Source organism: Rhinolophus sinicus, chromosome 1 (genome assembly GCF_057876585.1).
Source record: "Rhinolophus sinicus isolate RSI-liver-muscle chromosome 1, RSI-T2T, whole genome shotgun sequence".
Lineage (NCBI taxonomy): Eukaryota > Metazoa > Chordata > Mammalia > Chiroptera > Rhinolophidae > Rhinolophus > Rhinolophus sinicus.
Window position 1 is genome coordinate 12,693,544 of NC_142501.1, and position 12,747 is coordinate 12,706,290.

General features: G+C 56.8%; 1 protein-coding gene across 1 annotated transcript; it reads right to left on the minus strand.

Annotated features, from left to right (window-relative positions):
* Positions 1-316: 316 nt before the first annotated feature.
* RASD2 (RASD family member 2) lies at positions 317-12,532 on the minus strand. The gene is made up of 3 exons (XM_019728405.3): positions 11,490-12,532; positions 6,451-6,730; positions 317-2,804 (listed from the first exon to the last, which is right to left on the minus strand). The coding sequence occupies exons 2-3, from the start codon at positions 6,719-6,721 to the stop codon at positions 2,275-2,277; spliced, it is 801 nt and encodes a 266-aa protein (XP_019583964.1). The 5' UTR covers positions 6,722-6,730; positions 11,490-12,532; the 3' UTR covers positions 317-2,274.
* Positions 12,533-12,747: the final 215 nt, after the last annotated feature.

Below are 12,747 nucleotides of genomic sequence, written 5' to 3' on the forward strand. Positions count from 1 at the left end.
CCACAGAGAACTCAGACATGTGGTGTCGCTAAAGGGCTGACGACCATGGGGTGCCTCTCCTGTCTGCCCTGGCCACCCTCCCTAAAGGAACACTCAGCACACACACCCAGAGGCCCCCGAAGGGCCCAGGCCAAGAGAGGGCATAAGCTTCTGTCTTGGGCTTTCATTCCCCACCTCATCCCCTCACCTCCTCACCCTACAGGCAGGGCAAGGGCACCAGGAAGGGTCTGTCTGGGGAGGGCAGGGCCAGCATGGTTGGGGCAGAGGCACACCTCCTCCTGGAAATACAGACAATACATACGGTCAAGGACACAGCTTAGAAACAAACTCACTTTAATTGAGAGTGTACACAGAGATCTGGGGCAGTGGGCGCATGACCGGGCAAGACCAGGCCACACACCTGTCCTGGCCAAGGGACCTGGTCTGTTTGGAGGGTTCAGGCAGGGGCCAGGCGGGAGCACAGGAGCAGGGTGAGAACTGCTGCTGTGAGCAGCAGGGGCCAGGGCAGGGGTGTAGGGTGTGCAGAGCTGAGGCCAGAGCGGGGTGTATCTGTGTGTTCATGTGTGTATACATTATATACATGGGAACAATGTACACAGAATCTACAGGAGCCCTCAGAGACCAGTCCAGGGAGAGAGTGGGGGAGATGATGCCTCAAATCCCTGAAAGGGCCGAGGCAGCATGAGGAGAGGGGGCATATCATGGTGTGTGCTGAACACCCAGACCTAGCCCTGCTTTCACCACTCATGGACTTGCTGTGTGACCTGGGGCAAGTTACTTACCCTCTCTGGGCCTTGGAAAGATTCACTAGATGATCACTAAGGTTCCTTTTGGCCCTAAACGTCAATATTTCTCAGATCAAAATACAAAATGTATTTGTTAAGAGCTGATGACTGGAGCCTTTGGTCTATAGGTTCAAATCCCACCAGGCCTAGCACCCAGCAGAGCCCAACCCCAGGCAAGAGGAAAAGACCCACAGGGAGCCTTTCCACCTACCTCTCTCGGGCTCAGCTCTGGTTCCCAGCTGCTCCTCCACACCTCCCAACAGCTACGTGTGCAGAAGGCAGTAGCACATCAGGGGTGGGCAGAGGCCAGGCAGGTGAAGGGAAAGAGGCCAGGGCTGGGGAAGGCCCTGGCCTTGGGGGCGTAAAGTGCATCGCTTACCCTCTTTGTTTCCTAGCACACAGTGGACCCAGCACCCAGCAGGTGCTCAACGAACACTTCAGGAACAAGCCAAGGCATGGACAGCTTGGTTCTAGGTAGAGCTCTGTCCTGAACTAGCTGGGGGCCAGCGCTGGGGCGTGTCACCTTCTCCTCTGAGTGTCAGCCACCTCCTCTGTGAAATGGGGGCAGGAGGAGAGGCAGCCCGGTGGCCTGCCCCACCTGTGTGAGTATAAACTGTACAGCTCAGGATGGAGGACAGTGTCCAGCTGCAGACAGGCCACGGGAACCCCATATGAGAGCAGGGGAGGAAGGTGTCCCCAGCGGAGGCAGTGGATCTGAACTGGGTGTGGGCCAGGCCGACGAGGGGTCACTAGGCTTTTACAGTACAAGGATTTCCATTTCTACTGCTATACACAACATGAGAACAGATGTAACAACAAAGCATGACCAGCAGACGGGAGGAACCTGGGAGACGAGGCTGAGGAAGGAAGATGGTCCCGGCTGCACGTGGGCCAGGAGACATGGCCGCATCCTCTTTGAACACACAGATGCCCCTGGCTCAATGTCAGGGACAACGGGGGCCAACTTGGGAGGCAGGGGTACAAACAGCTGAGCCAGAGGGTAAGAGTTTCAGGATTGGGAGTACATGGGAGGGGAGTCTGCCAGCTGCCAGCTAACCCAAGTTGGGTCTCACGCCGGAGCGCTCCCCCATAGGCTCTGGGTGCTGCTTTCATTCTGTGACTGTTCCAGGAGGCTCTGTTGGAGGCAGGGGTCCTGGCTCCTCTGGCACCAGCGTTTCTTACAACCCAAGGACAGGAAGGCTCCGACTTGGGTCCCTGCATAAGTCCCGATGTCTCCCAACCGTGTCACCTGCTCCATGGAGATCCATCCCCACACGGAGGAGCTGGAACCACGTGGAACCGTGCAAAAGAGGAATCAGAGGGAAGTGGTGAGAAGGCAGAAGGTACAGAGGTTCGAGGCCGGGGTCCTCCAGTCCAGGACCCAAGGCCTTCAAATGCGACTGCCACTGCAGTCCTGTTGCGGGGTGCAGGCATCTGGGGCCATGTCCTGTAAGGCACTGCCCACGCCCCACCCCAGTGTCCTGCCTGCTCACTGGATGGTGCATTTGTCCCGCTCCCGGGCTTGGCCCTCCCGAAGGACCTTGGCCTTGATGTACTTGAGGTCGCTATTGACGCTGGGGCGGCGGGCGAAGGGCGACACCATGCCGTAGGCGTCCGTGTCCTTGACGCGCCGCATGCAGAAGGGCCGGGGGTGGAAGGCGTCTCCGTACTGCACCGAGATCTTGCGGTGCAGGGCAGGGCTCATCTCATGGGGCAGCTTGGCCATGCTGAAGAGCATGAAGAACATCTCGTCCACGTTCGTGTTCTTCTTGGCCGACACCTCGAAGTAGGCGCAGTTCTCGTCGCCCGACACCAGCAGCTCGGCCTCGGTGGCTGGCACCTGGCGGCACAGCTCGCTGTGGTCGTTCTTGTTGCCGCAGATGACCATGGGCAGCTCCGCCACCTCCTTGGTCTTGTTCTTCAGGCAGGACTTGACCTCCAGGATCTGCTTCTGCAGGCGCTTGACCTCGTCGAAGGACTCGCGGTTATCCAGGCTGAATACCAGGATGAAGACGTCACCTGGAGGAAGACAAACCCCGGCGGTGAGCGGGCGGGCAGCGCCTGACCAGGCCTCCCCACGAGCTCACGCAGCCCCCGCGTGGCACAGCCTGGGGCAGACACAGTGGATTCAGCCTACAGGTCCCTGCAGGGCTGGGGACGGGTGAGGACTTGTGCGCTTGTGGGGACAGTGTCCGAATAACAGTTGTATGCACCTGATGCCTAATAGAAACTCGGAGTATTGGCAGCAGGTGCGCCGAGGGGAACATCTTGCTTCCTCCACTGACTAGCGACTTGGTCTAAACCTCGGTTTCCCCATCTGTCCCGTGCCAATGAAGCAATGCCGTGCAGGACGACCTTGAGGGTCACAGGAGATAACGGCGCGTGCTCAGTGGGCTGAGGTGTCAGTAATGACAATGAGAAGAAGCACCGGCGAGAGCCGGCATGGGCCGCCACTTCTTGCACATGTTTCCCGACTCCTCACAAAACCTCTGTGAGATTTCATCACCTCATGGTCACGGTGAGCAAACAGGCTCAGAAAGGGTGAGCAACCTGGCCCAGATCACACAGCTCCAACGCGGCCAGGCCGAGTTCGGGGCCTGAGTCCGGCCGTGCTCACCTAGCCAGAGCCCAGCACTCATGGGTGCTGTCTGCTTCTTGAACAAATCCTGGATGGATAAGGGAACGCTGGCCCCAAGGCCCACACTATCCCTAGTTTAACTTATTGCATCACACAAGACACCTATTAATCTGACACAGGGACAATGGGGAGGTGGCAGGGAGGGTGAGAGAGGGCTGGGCTGGTGCCTTCCTTCCAATCTATAGCTCTTACTACACGGATCACAATCTCACGCTCAAAGCACCTTCCTCACTTGGGCTTAAACTCTTAAGAACCTGCAGTGAGATGTCAAGATTCCTGTTTTACGGATGAGGAGAGTGAGGTTCAGAGGCAGCGGCAACTGGCCCAAGTTCTCAAGAGCAGACTCAAGCAATTCTGGCTCTGGCAGCACTGCTGCCCATTCCTCGGCACCCCACACCATGCCACTTTTCCCCCATAATAGCACGTGCCACACTCAGAACTCAGAGTATTGGCAGCAGGTGGGTCAATGGTGTGCTCTGCCGAGTGAGGGGGAACAGGGGGGACGTCGTCACCCACTCCCTGTCTCCCAGGGCCCAGCGCGCAGTGGGCATTTATAAAGCTGGCTGAATGGACGGATGGGGTGGATTGAACGCTGGTGTGGGCTATTTTAAAAGATACTTGCAAGGCAGCGCCACCCAGCCTGGCTACTGATTCCGCTCCGGCTGCCAAACCCATCCTGTTAGGCTAATGCTGGGCCCCTGAGGACTCCGCTGCCTTGACATATTCAAATGCAAGACTGCATGTGAGGCCAACCTTCTGAGACACCCGGCTGGCAGCTGGACGGAGAGCTGGTGGCGGAATTCATGGTTTTCAGAGTGTCCTGCATACCAGCACCAGGTTGGAAAACGAGGCACGAGTTGGTGAAAAAGCAAGCAGCAAGCAGATGTGCTCAGAATGATATATGCACATAAAAAAGAAACAGACAAAAATACTCTCTATTATGGGGATTCAAATATGATTGTCAATGTATTCATGGCGAGTCCGGAAGGGTCCACACCAGAGTGATGGGGTGGCCACCTCCAGGGAGGGGGCAGGAGCCTGGGGGTGGGGACATGGGTCAAGGGGGCTTTTTAGCCTTGTCCATACGTTTAAAAGAGGGTGAGTTTGTATATTCTTTGTGTGATTAAAATTAATTTTGGGGGGTGGCTGGGTGGCTCAGTTGTTTAGAGTGCGAGTTCTCAACAACAGGGTTGCCGGTTCAATTCCCGCAAGGGATGGTGGGCTGCGCCCCCTGCAACTAAAGATTCAAAATGGTGATTGGACTTAGAGCCCCAACTAAACTGAAAGACAATGACTTGGAGCTGATGGGCCCTGGAGAAACACACTGTTCCCCAATATTCCCCAATAAACTGTATTTTTAAAAAAATTAATTTTGGAAATATGCACGTGGCCTCTCTGCATTTCCCTTATTCCTCCCTCTGAGGTTTGCCTTATTTACATCGATGGCACCCGGCCCCTGCCCGACGCAGGAAGAGCTGCCATTCCTGCAATATTCACCATGTGCTAAAAGTGCCCCCGGCACACTTTCCTCCAATCCTCGAAACCACACTTGGGGGGAGCAAAGTTATGCCCACTGTGCAGCTGGGGAGACTGAGATTCCAACCTCTGGTTACACGTTTAAGACACCCCAGTGGTGGAGCCAGGATCTGAACCCAGGTCAACCCAGGTCTTCTATCCACACACTTCGTCTCCAAAATATAAGGGGGTGGGCTGTGTGTCTGAGTGTGATCTGAGTCAGATGCTCAGGAAGAGGACGAGGAAGCTGTCTGCCCAGGGCACTCAAGGAAGGGTCTTGGCCGGGGTGTGGCAGGAGGGGTGGGCATGGAGTGGGTCACTTGGTGCAGAACTCTCTGATTTGGGCGTTATTTTAGCGATGGCTGGAGGGTTACCTGCTCATTCCTTCCCTTCATCACTGTCCAGAAATGGGAGGGGCATGGCTTAAGAAAAGACTGCAGAGCCTGTAGCAGGCACACTACAAATGCTGCTTTAATTTAAGACCAATATTTATTGAGCACCTACTGTTTGTTCACCTAGCACTTTTCATATATTAACTCATTTAATTCTTACAGTGACCTTTGGGATGGGTACAATGTGATGTCAACATACAGATGAGAAAACTGAGACAAAAGAAATAAAGCCTATGCCTAGTACAAAAGCAGAAGCAGTGGAACTAGGACTCAGATCCCAGCAGACTGGTGTTTGGGCCTGCCCTCTTAGCTACCATAAGAAACTGCCTGAGTCGTGTAATGATGGCCTGATCTCACATTTCCACCTGCCTCCTTGACTCCCAACCATTTCTCCCTCCCTCCTCACCACTCCCAGCGCTGAGAGGCTATAGTATAGGATAGCTTAGTGACAAAGCTTGCCATATACCAGCTGTGTTACCTCCTAGAGTAACTTAACCTCTCTGGGCCTCAGTTTCCCCATCTATAAAATGGAGACAAATACCTTTCTCCTAGGTTAGTTGTGAGGATTAAATAAATGCATGCTAAGCTCTAAGAGTGGGCCCAGGCAGGTAGTGTCACTGCCATCCCTGCTACTGTGATTAGTACCGAACCCCTAGCATGAGCAGGACCCCGGCCTGCCCTCTGGCTGACCACTGCCTGGTCCTGCCCTTATCGCTCTGAGATGAGGCAAAGGCCCGGGGTGTGAAGAGATCTGAGCTCAGCAGACTGACCATGGGCCGCAGAGTTCTGCTAGGTCACTTCCCATAGAAGGAAGGCAGCAACCCCTCGGTTTCCCAGAGAGGAACCCCCCCAGTGCCCGTCTGTATCAGTCCCTGATCTGGAAGGCGGCACCAGCAGTCATAAGTAATCAACCCAGAGTCAGACAGGACAGAATCTGGGCCCCGGCTCCATCATTTGCGTGGGCCAGCAGCAATACCTCTCTTACCCTCGCGGTGCGAGGGGGCTTGTTGCGAGCTTTACCTCAGACAATGGAGGTGCACATGCTTTGCAAACTGTAAAGTGCCAAGCACACGCACCCACATCCACGGCACCCACGCCCCCCCCCCCCCCAGGCCCTCACCTGTGAGGATGGAGAGCCTGCGCATGGCGGGGAAGGGGTGGTTGCCAGATGTGTCCAGGATGTCCAGCTGGTACATGTCGCCGCGGATGTTGTAGACCTTCCTATGGAAGTCCTCGATGGTGGGCGTGTACTGGTCCTCGAAGCGGCCGTTGAGGAAGCGCGAGACGATGGAGCTCTTGCCCACTCTCGAGGCGCCCAGCACCACCATGCGGTACGAGTTCTTGGCGGGCACGCTGAACGTGCAGTTCCCACTGGACAAGGTCTTCATCATGGCTCGGGGCTGTTACAGATAACAGGGAGCAGGCTTCAGGAGGCCCTGGCCCTGCAGCCCCTGCTGGAAGCCTTGGCCTCCCCTGGGTGGTTCCTGACTAGGTCTCAGTTTTCTGTCTGTAAAATGGGAACATTGGACTAGGGTCTCTCTAAGGGCTTTGGAGTTCTGCCTGCTCACTCATTCTTGCCCTCTCTTGTTGCTTTCCTGCTTCATTCACCCACTCACTCATTCATTCCCCCTTGCGTTCATTCGCCCCCTTATTTATGCCAGCACAGAACTGCTGGGGCTTGAATCCTCACTTTACCACTCGCTCACTATTGCTCCTGGGCAAGTAGCCTGACTTCCCTGGGAGTCACTTTGCTCATCTATAACATGGACTCCACTCACAGGGCTGCGGTGAGGGGCTCAGCACATAGCGAGATCTCAAAGACCTTAACTCTTGTTACAGTCCATTCTCTCCCTGATCCAGCCATCTTTCCCAACTCTGGCTTCCAGGGAGCCTGTGGTTCCAGGACATGACATAGGCAAGGCATGAGAGAGCATTTTGTAAGCACAGGGATGCTATGGCCTTTCAGCCCCCCAGGAAGAAGCGGAATGCCGTGTCCGGACCACATCCTCCATGCCAGGGCCTGCGGCTGCCCAGAGATTTTCGTCCCCCAGGCTCTGGGAGTTTGCTCACCTCCAGGAGACCCAGAGGCTTGGACTAGGGGATGCGTGTCAGAGAAATGACCCAGGAGCAACTCAAGTCCCTCAAGCTCCAAGGGTTTATGGATCTGGGTTATACCCAGAACTTTCTACGGGAGCTTCCTGGCCTTGTGGAAGAGGCTAAAATGGATCCAAGCTCCAAACCTCCAGGGCTCCATCAGACCCACCTCAAAGGCACTGCCACCCTCCTTTCCTATTCAGCGCCCACCAGAACCCCCTCAGCCTAGTCATTCCAGTTAGTTTGAGCTCTGCTGAAATCTACCTCCACTCCTTAGCTTGGGCTAGTTAGTCCCCACCCCTGAATACCTTCCTCCCTTATGTTTTAGGGTCTGGCTCAAATGCCACCTCTTCTCTGACCTCTACCCCACCCCAAAAGGAATCCCTCCCCTCTCTAGAGAAGAGGAGCTACACATGGATACAGGCCTCCTGAAATGTTCTATTCACCATGATGCCAGGAGACGTGAGGTGGAGATTGCTCCTTCATGCAAGTCTCCTGGCACGTGTCACATTCAGGGCACTCAGGCATCGCATTTGCCCTCCTGCCCAACTGAGACCCACTGTGCAGTAAACCGACTCTCAAAAATACCTTTTAAAAAATCTCTTATGGGTAGTGTTTGCCAATTGCCACGACATACACACTGCCACCATGACCAATTCCATGCTACCGGATGACCTCAATGAATGAATTGCAAAGACACACATACAATAGGCCCTCTGAACACGCCTCTGACCCCAGGCCTCGTGCCACAACAGTAATCACCATTAACCGAGACCCTGCCATGTGCCAAGTACTGTGCTAAGTACAGAGTAATGGGAAGAGCTGGCATTTATTTTGCAGTTACTAGATGCCAGTGTTCTCAGCGCTGAACGTGTAATCACCCACTTCATCGCTCAGTAACCCCAGAAGGAAGGTGGAGTTATCCCAATTTACAGAGGGGGACACTGAAGCACAGAGAAGTTTAGTAACTTGCTCATGATCACAGAGCAGTAACCAGCAAAGGAGGGATTTGACGCCACGCAGTCTGCCCCATGCCCTAAGGAGTCTCCTCACCATCTTCCCTGTTTCACAAATAAGGACCCTGATGCGTAAAAGCTACGTGACTGGCCCATTTAGTTAATAAGGGAGCCAGGACAGTGACTCCAAATCTAAGAAACCCACATCACTACCCAATTCATGCCTGAAGCCATCTTTCAATTTATCCCACAGGATTTCAGTGCCATGTACACAGCAGGTGCTCAATAAGTGATCCCTAAATGAATGAAGCAAATGGCTCTGTGCTTCTGGAGCTAACTCAGTCTGCTTCTGGGGCTCTTTCCTTCCACCCCCACCCTGCCTGGTTGGCGCATGGGCTGTGATGAGAGGGTCTCAGGGCCCTGGGGACATTCATGGGTGGGCAGTGGGGAGGGGGGTATGCAAGACAAACAGCAGTGAACCCTTTTCAGTCTCCTTTGGGTCTGGGTGAGCCAGCCTAGGCCTTCAGCAGAGATGGGGGGAAGAGGCCGCCTGCCAGGACAGCTCCCCTCCCCAAGTCCCTCTGCAGGGAGCTTGACTCTGCTGGTGGTCACCTCTGTTTAGACAGAGGGGGAAAGAGGCTAGCAGCTCCCCAGGGACAGTGTTTGTCTACATTACCGCCTGCCTCACCTCCAGCCCAGAGCTCCTGACACATATGCACTAATATCAGTGACTGAATGGGCTAAGGGAATCAGAGAGGGGAGGCAGGGAGTCAGAGAGGGAAGGCAGAGAGGCAGAGAGGGGAGGCAGGGAGTCAGAGAGGTGAGGCAGGGAGGCAGAGGGGAGGCAGGGAGGCAGAGAGGGGAGGCAGGGAGGCAGAGAGGGGAGGCAGAGAGGAGGCAAAGGAGGAAAAAAAATCGGTGGCTCTGAGAGAAGACTGAGTCTTCACATGGCCTCAGCCACGTGGGGCTGTGTGAGGCATCCAGACACCTGGATACCAGGTGACAGCGTCTCCATGGGCTCTGCCTCCCCCCCCCCCCCCCCCCCGCCCCCGCATCTTTCGTAGCTTCTCTTCCCGCTGAGGAGGCACTGGGGGCAGCGCTGTGGACACAGCTTCTCTTCTCCACTGCCTGCTTTTCTATACCTTCAGCCAGGCTGACCCAACACAGTGAGGAGCTGACCGGGGGCAGAGTTCAAAGGGCCCTTTTAGAGTTTACAGTCCCACCTTGGAGGCGCAGAGAGCGGTGAGTAGGGACCACTAGTAGCATGAAGGCCAGAATGCAAGTTCTGCGACTCTCAACTGATTCCACCCTAGGACCATTCTAAGGGCACCTGGGAGGCAGAAAGGCCTGGGGCAGAGATGGAGTGGGCCATCCTGGGAGAACAGTAACCACAGGCAGGCAGGCAGGCTTCCACCATGCTGGGTGATTTCCATGCCTTATTCCAATGACATCACGACAGCCCATGAAGAGGGGACCACCATTGACCCACTGGGATGGGGACACTGGAGGGCAGAAAGGCTGACTCACTTGCCCCAGTTCACACAGATGACTGGCCGGGCTCCAAACCCTGGCCTCTTACCTCTATGAAGACCCATGCCCCAGGCAAAAACTAGAGTCTTTTCAAAACCAGTCAGATTCGGTGAAGCCTCAGCTGGAGTCAGGCAGGAGGAATGATCCCTGAGGCCTCCTATATTCTCATTCTCTCTCTCTACGGCAGCTGGGGGTGGGCCCCTGCCCAGGACTCTCCCCCAAACCCTGCTCAGCAGCTCCCAGCAAATGCATCTGTGGGCTCCTCTGCTTCTCCCTAAAACCCCTCCCCCAGGGCCTGCCTAGAAGATGGAGGGGTCAGCTGAGCAAGGCCAGCAGGACAAGCGTCGGGATGTGTCCTCCTCCCTGAAGTACCCTAGTGCTTGTGTCACTGCACTGTCCGTCCCACTCCCTCCCACACACCTCAAGCTTCCTTCATTAGGGCATGTCCCAGCCTCTCTAGACACATGGATGCACTGGCCTCATGTCCACGCTGAGACAAGTCCTGGGGGCTTTGCAAAGCCAACCTCACCACCCATAATGGCTCAGGATGGAAGAAAACAAGCAGGCATCAGCTGCTGGCAGACCAGCTCTACCTCTCACCAGCTCAGCAACCGTGGGCAAATGGCCTGGCCTGGTGAGGTCCGTCATCTCTCAAAGGGATGTGGTAGAAACAAACCCAGAGTCCAATGAGGAGCCAAGAGGCTGACTCAGCTCCTGGCATGCAGCAAGCGGGTTCCTTGCTTTGTGGCGCTTCCTCTTAGTAGTAAGGGAGGCTGCCTGGAGAGCAGCCAGGTGGGGTGAACTGGAGTGCAGGCGGAGATCTTGGGGGACCCCATGTTGTCTCTCTGAAGACTGAATCATAGGCTCCTGAGCTGGCTGCCCTTCCCAGCCCAGCCTTCTATCCCATTAGGTCCTGGACAACATCCTTCCTCATCCTCCCAGGGGTCAGATGGAGCCCCTCAGAGGTGCTTGGGGGCCCTCTGGTCAGCTGAATACAGGACACCCATCCCGGGAAGGGAAGCGCCCAGGAAACTCACTCCTTGCACCAACACAGAAAGAGCTCAAGGAACTCTGCCCAAGGAAGGTGGTCCTTAACCTTCCGTCCTCAGAGGAGATCCTCACCAGGGCTGGGGGCAGAGGGCACCAACTGGCCCAATCCCAGCCCCACCTCCCATCCAAGTATGCAGGTGGCAGCTGGCTCAGGAAGGGGGGGATGTGGTGTTTGAGGAAGGTAAGTGCTTCTGTCTCCCTGAGCCTCAGTTTCCTCATATTTAAATGAGCTATTACTCCAGATCTCTTAAATGGAAGCACCTAGCACCAAATCTAGCAGAGTAAGTAGAAGCTGGATAAGACTTTCTTACTTGGGATAAGTAAACGGGCTAGCACCCAGCCTGACACACAGTAGGTGCTCAACTAATTTTTCTTTACATACGTAAAGCTGCCACATGGTCCTGGCACATACAGTAGATCAATCGGTTTAATTATGCTAGTCATGTAAAGCCTCACCTAGCAAGCCTCCAGCCTTTTTTCCTGGCTTCCCCACTTCACCCAGCTCCCCAGTTCTGTCGGTGTCTCCTACCTGGGAATGGCGGGCCAGGCCTCTGGCTCTGCTCGGAGGGCTACTTGGAAGCGCCTGGAGGTGAGGGGAACAGCTTGCCTCTCCAGCCGCCGAGCCTTCCAGAGTCTGCCGCGGCTCCCGGGTCACTGCGCCGTGCTCCTCCTCTGCGCAGCTCGAGGCGCCAAGCTGGGCGCAGCCGGGCGAGGGGGCACGGGAAGCTGGTGCCCCATGGGTGGGTTCCGAGGGTTCGGCGGGGCCCGGGCGCTGGGCGGGCTCCGGCTCGCCGCCGCCGGCCCTGCCCTGCCCCGACCCGGGGGACTCGTGCTGAGCCAGGTGCCCGGAGGCACGGAGACGTCGGATCCCGGGGTCCCCGCCTGGGGCTCCGGGCTGAGGGGACAGCTGTAGGGGAGAATCAGAGGCTTAAAGAGAGTCCTTAGAGACTCCTGGAGGGTCCTTTGGAGGTGGCTGTGGGTGCGTGCGTGGGTGCGTGCCCCGGGTGGGCGCACCTGTCCTGGTAGCTTATGCTACCTTCTCCGCCCACCCTAAAGGGGTCGCTCGGGTTGGGGGTCTGCCCAGGTCGGCCGCGGCCTCCTCCTCTGCTCGCAGCTCTGCAGCTCTCCCAGCGCGGGAGGTACGACTCCTTTCTCCCTGAGAGGCGACGCCAGCAGCTGGAGGAGCAGGACGCTCCGCTCCGCGCGCGTGTGGGAGAGGGCCTTGAATGCCGCCCCAAGGCTTCTCAGCTCTGAGTTAGCCTTAAACAGGCTCCTCCTGCCACTTCACCTTCTCCGGCCCCCAGAGCATGCGAACTTTACGCGGAGCTCCGGCTTCTCGCTCCTTCCCTCTACCAGAGACAAACGCCCCGCAGGGCGAGGTCAATGGTCCCTCGGAAAAGTGGATGGAGCCAAGGCTCCTGATGGTGGTCCCAGCGGCAGAAGCCCAGCACCGGCCTGGGCTCTCTCTGCCGCCCCTGCGAGCGTCACCCTTCAGCTGGTCGCGCGGCGCCCACCCACCCCTTCTGCGGCCCAGAGCAGCCTGTCCCGCCGTCGCGAGCTGTCCTCTGCCTGCGTGAGCCCACTCACCCGCCTTCTCCCGGCGCCCCGCCCCCGGCACTGAGCTCGGCCAATAAGCAGCGGGTCCCGCTGCCTGGCCCCGCCCCTCCCACCCGCCCCCGGCCGCTCGGGCGCCGCAGTCTGGCGCTCCGCTTGGCCCGGCGCGTGGGGCTGGGGCCAATAGGGTGGAGGGGGCGGACAGCCCGGGGCGCGCGCCGTGACCGGAAGGC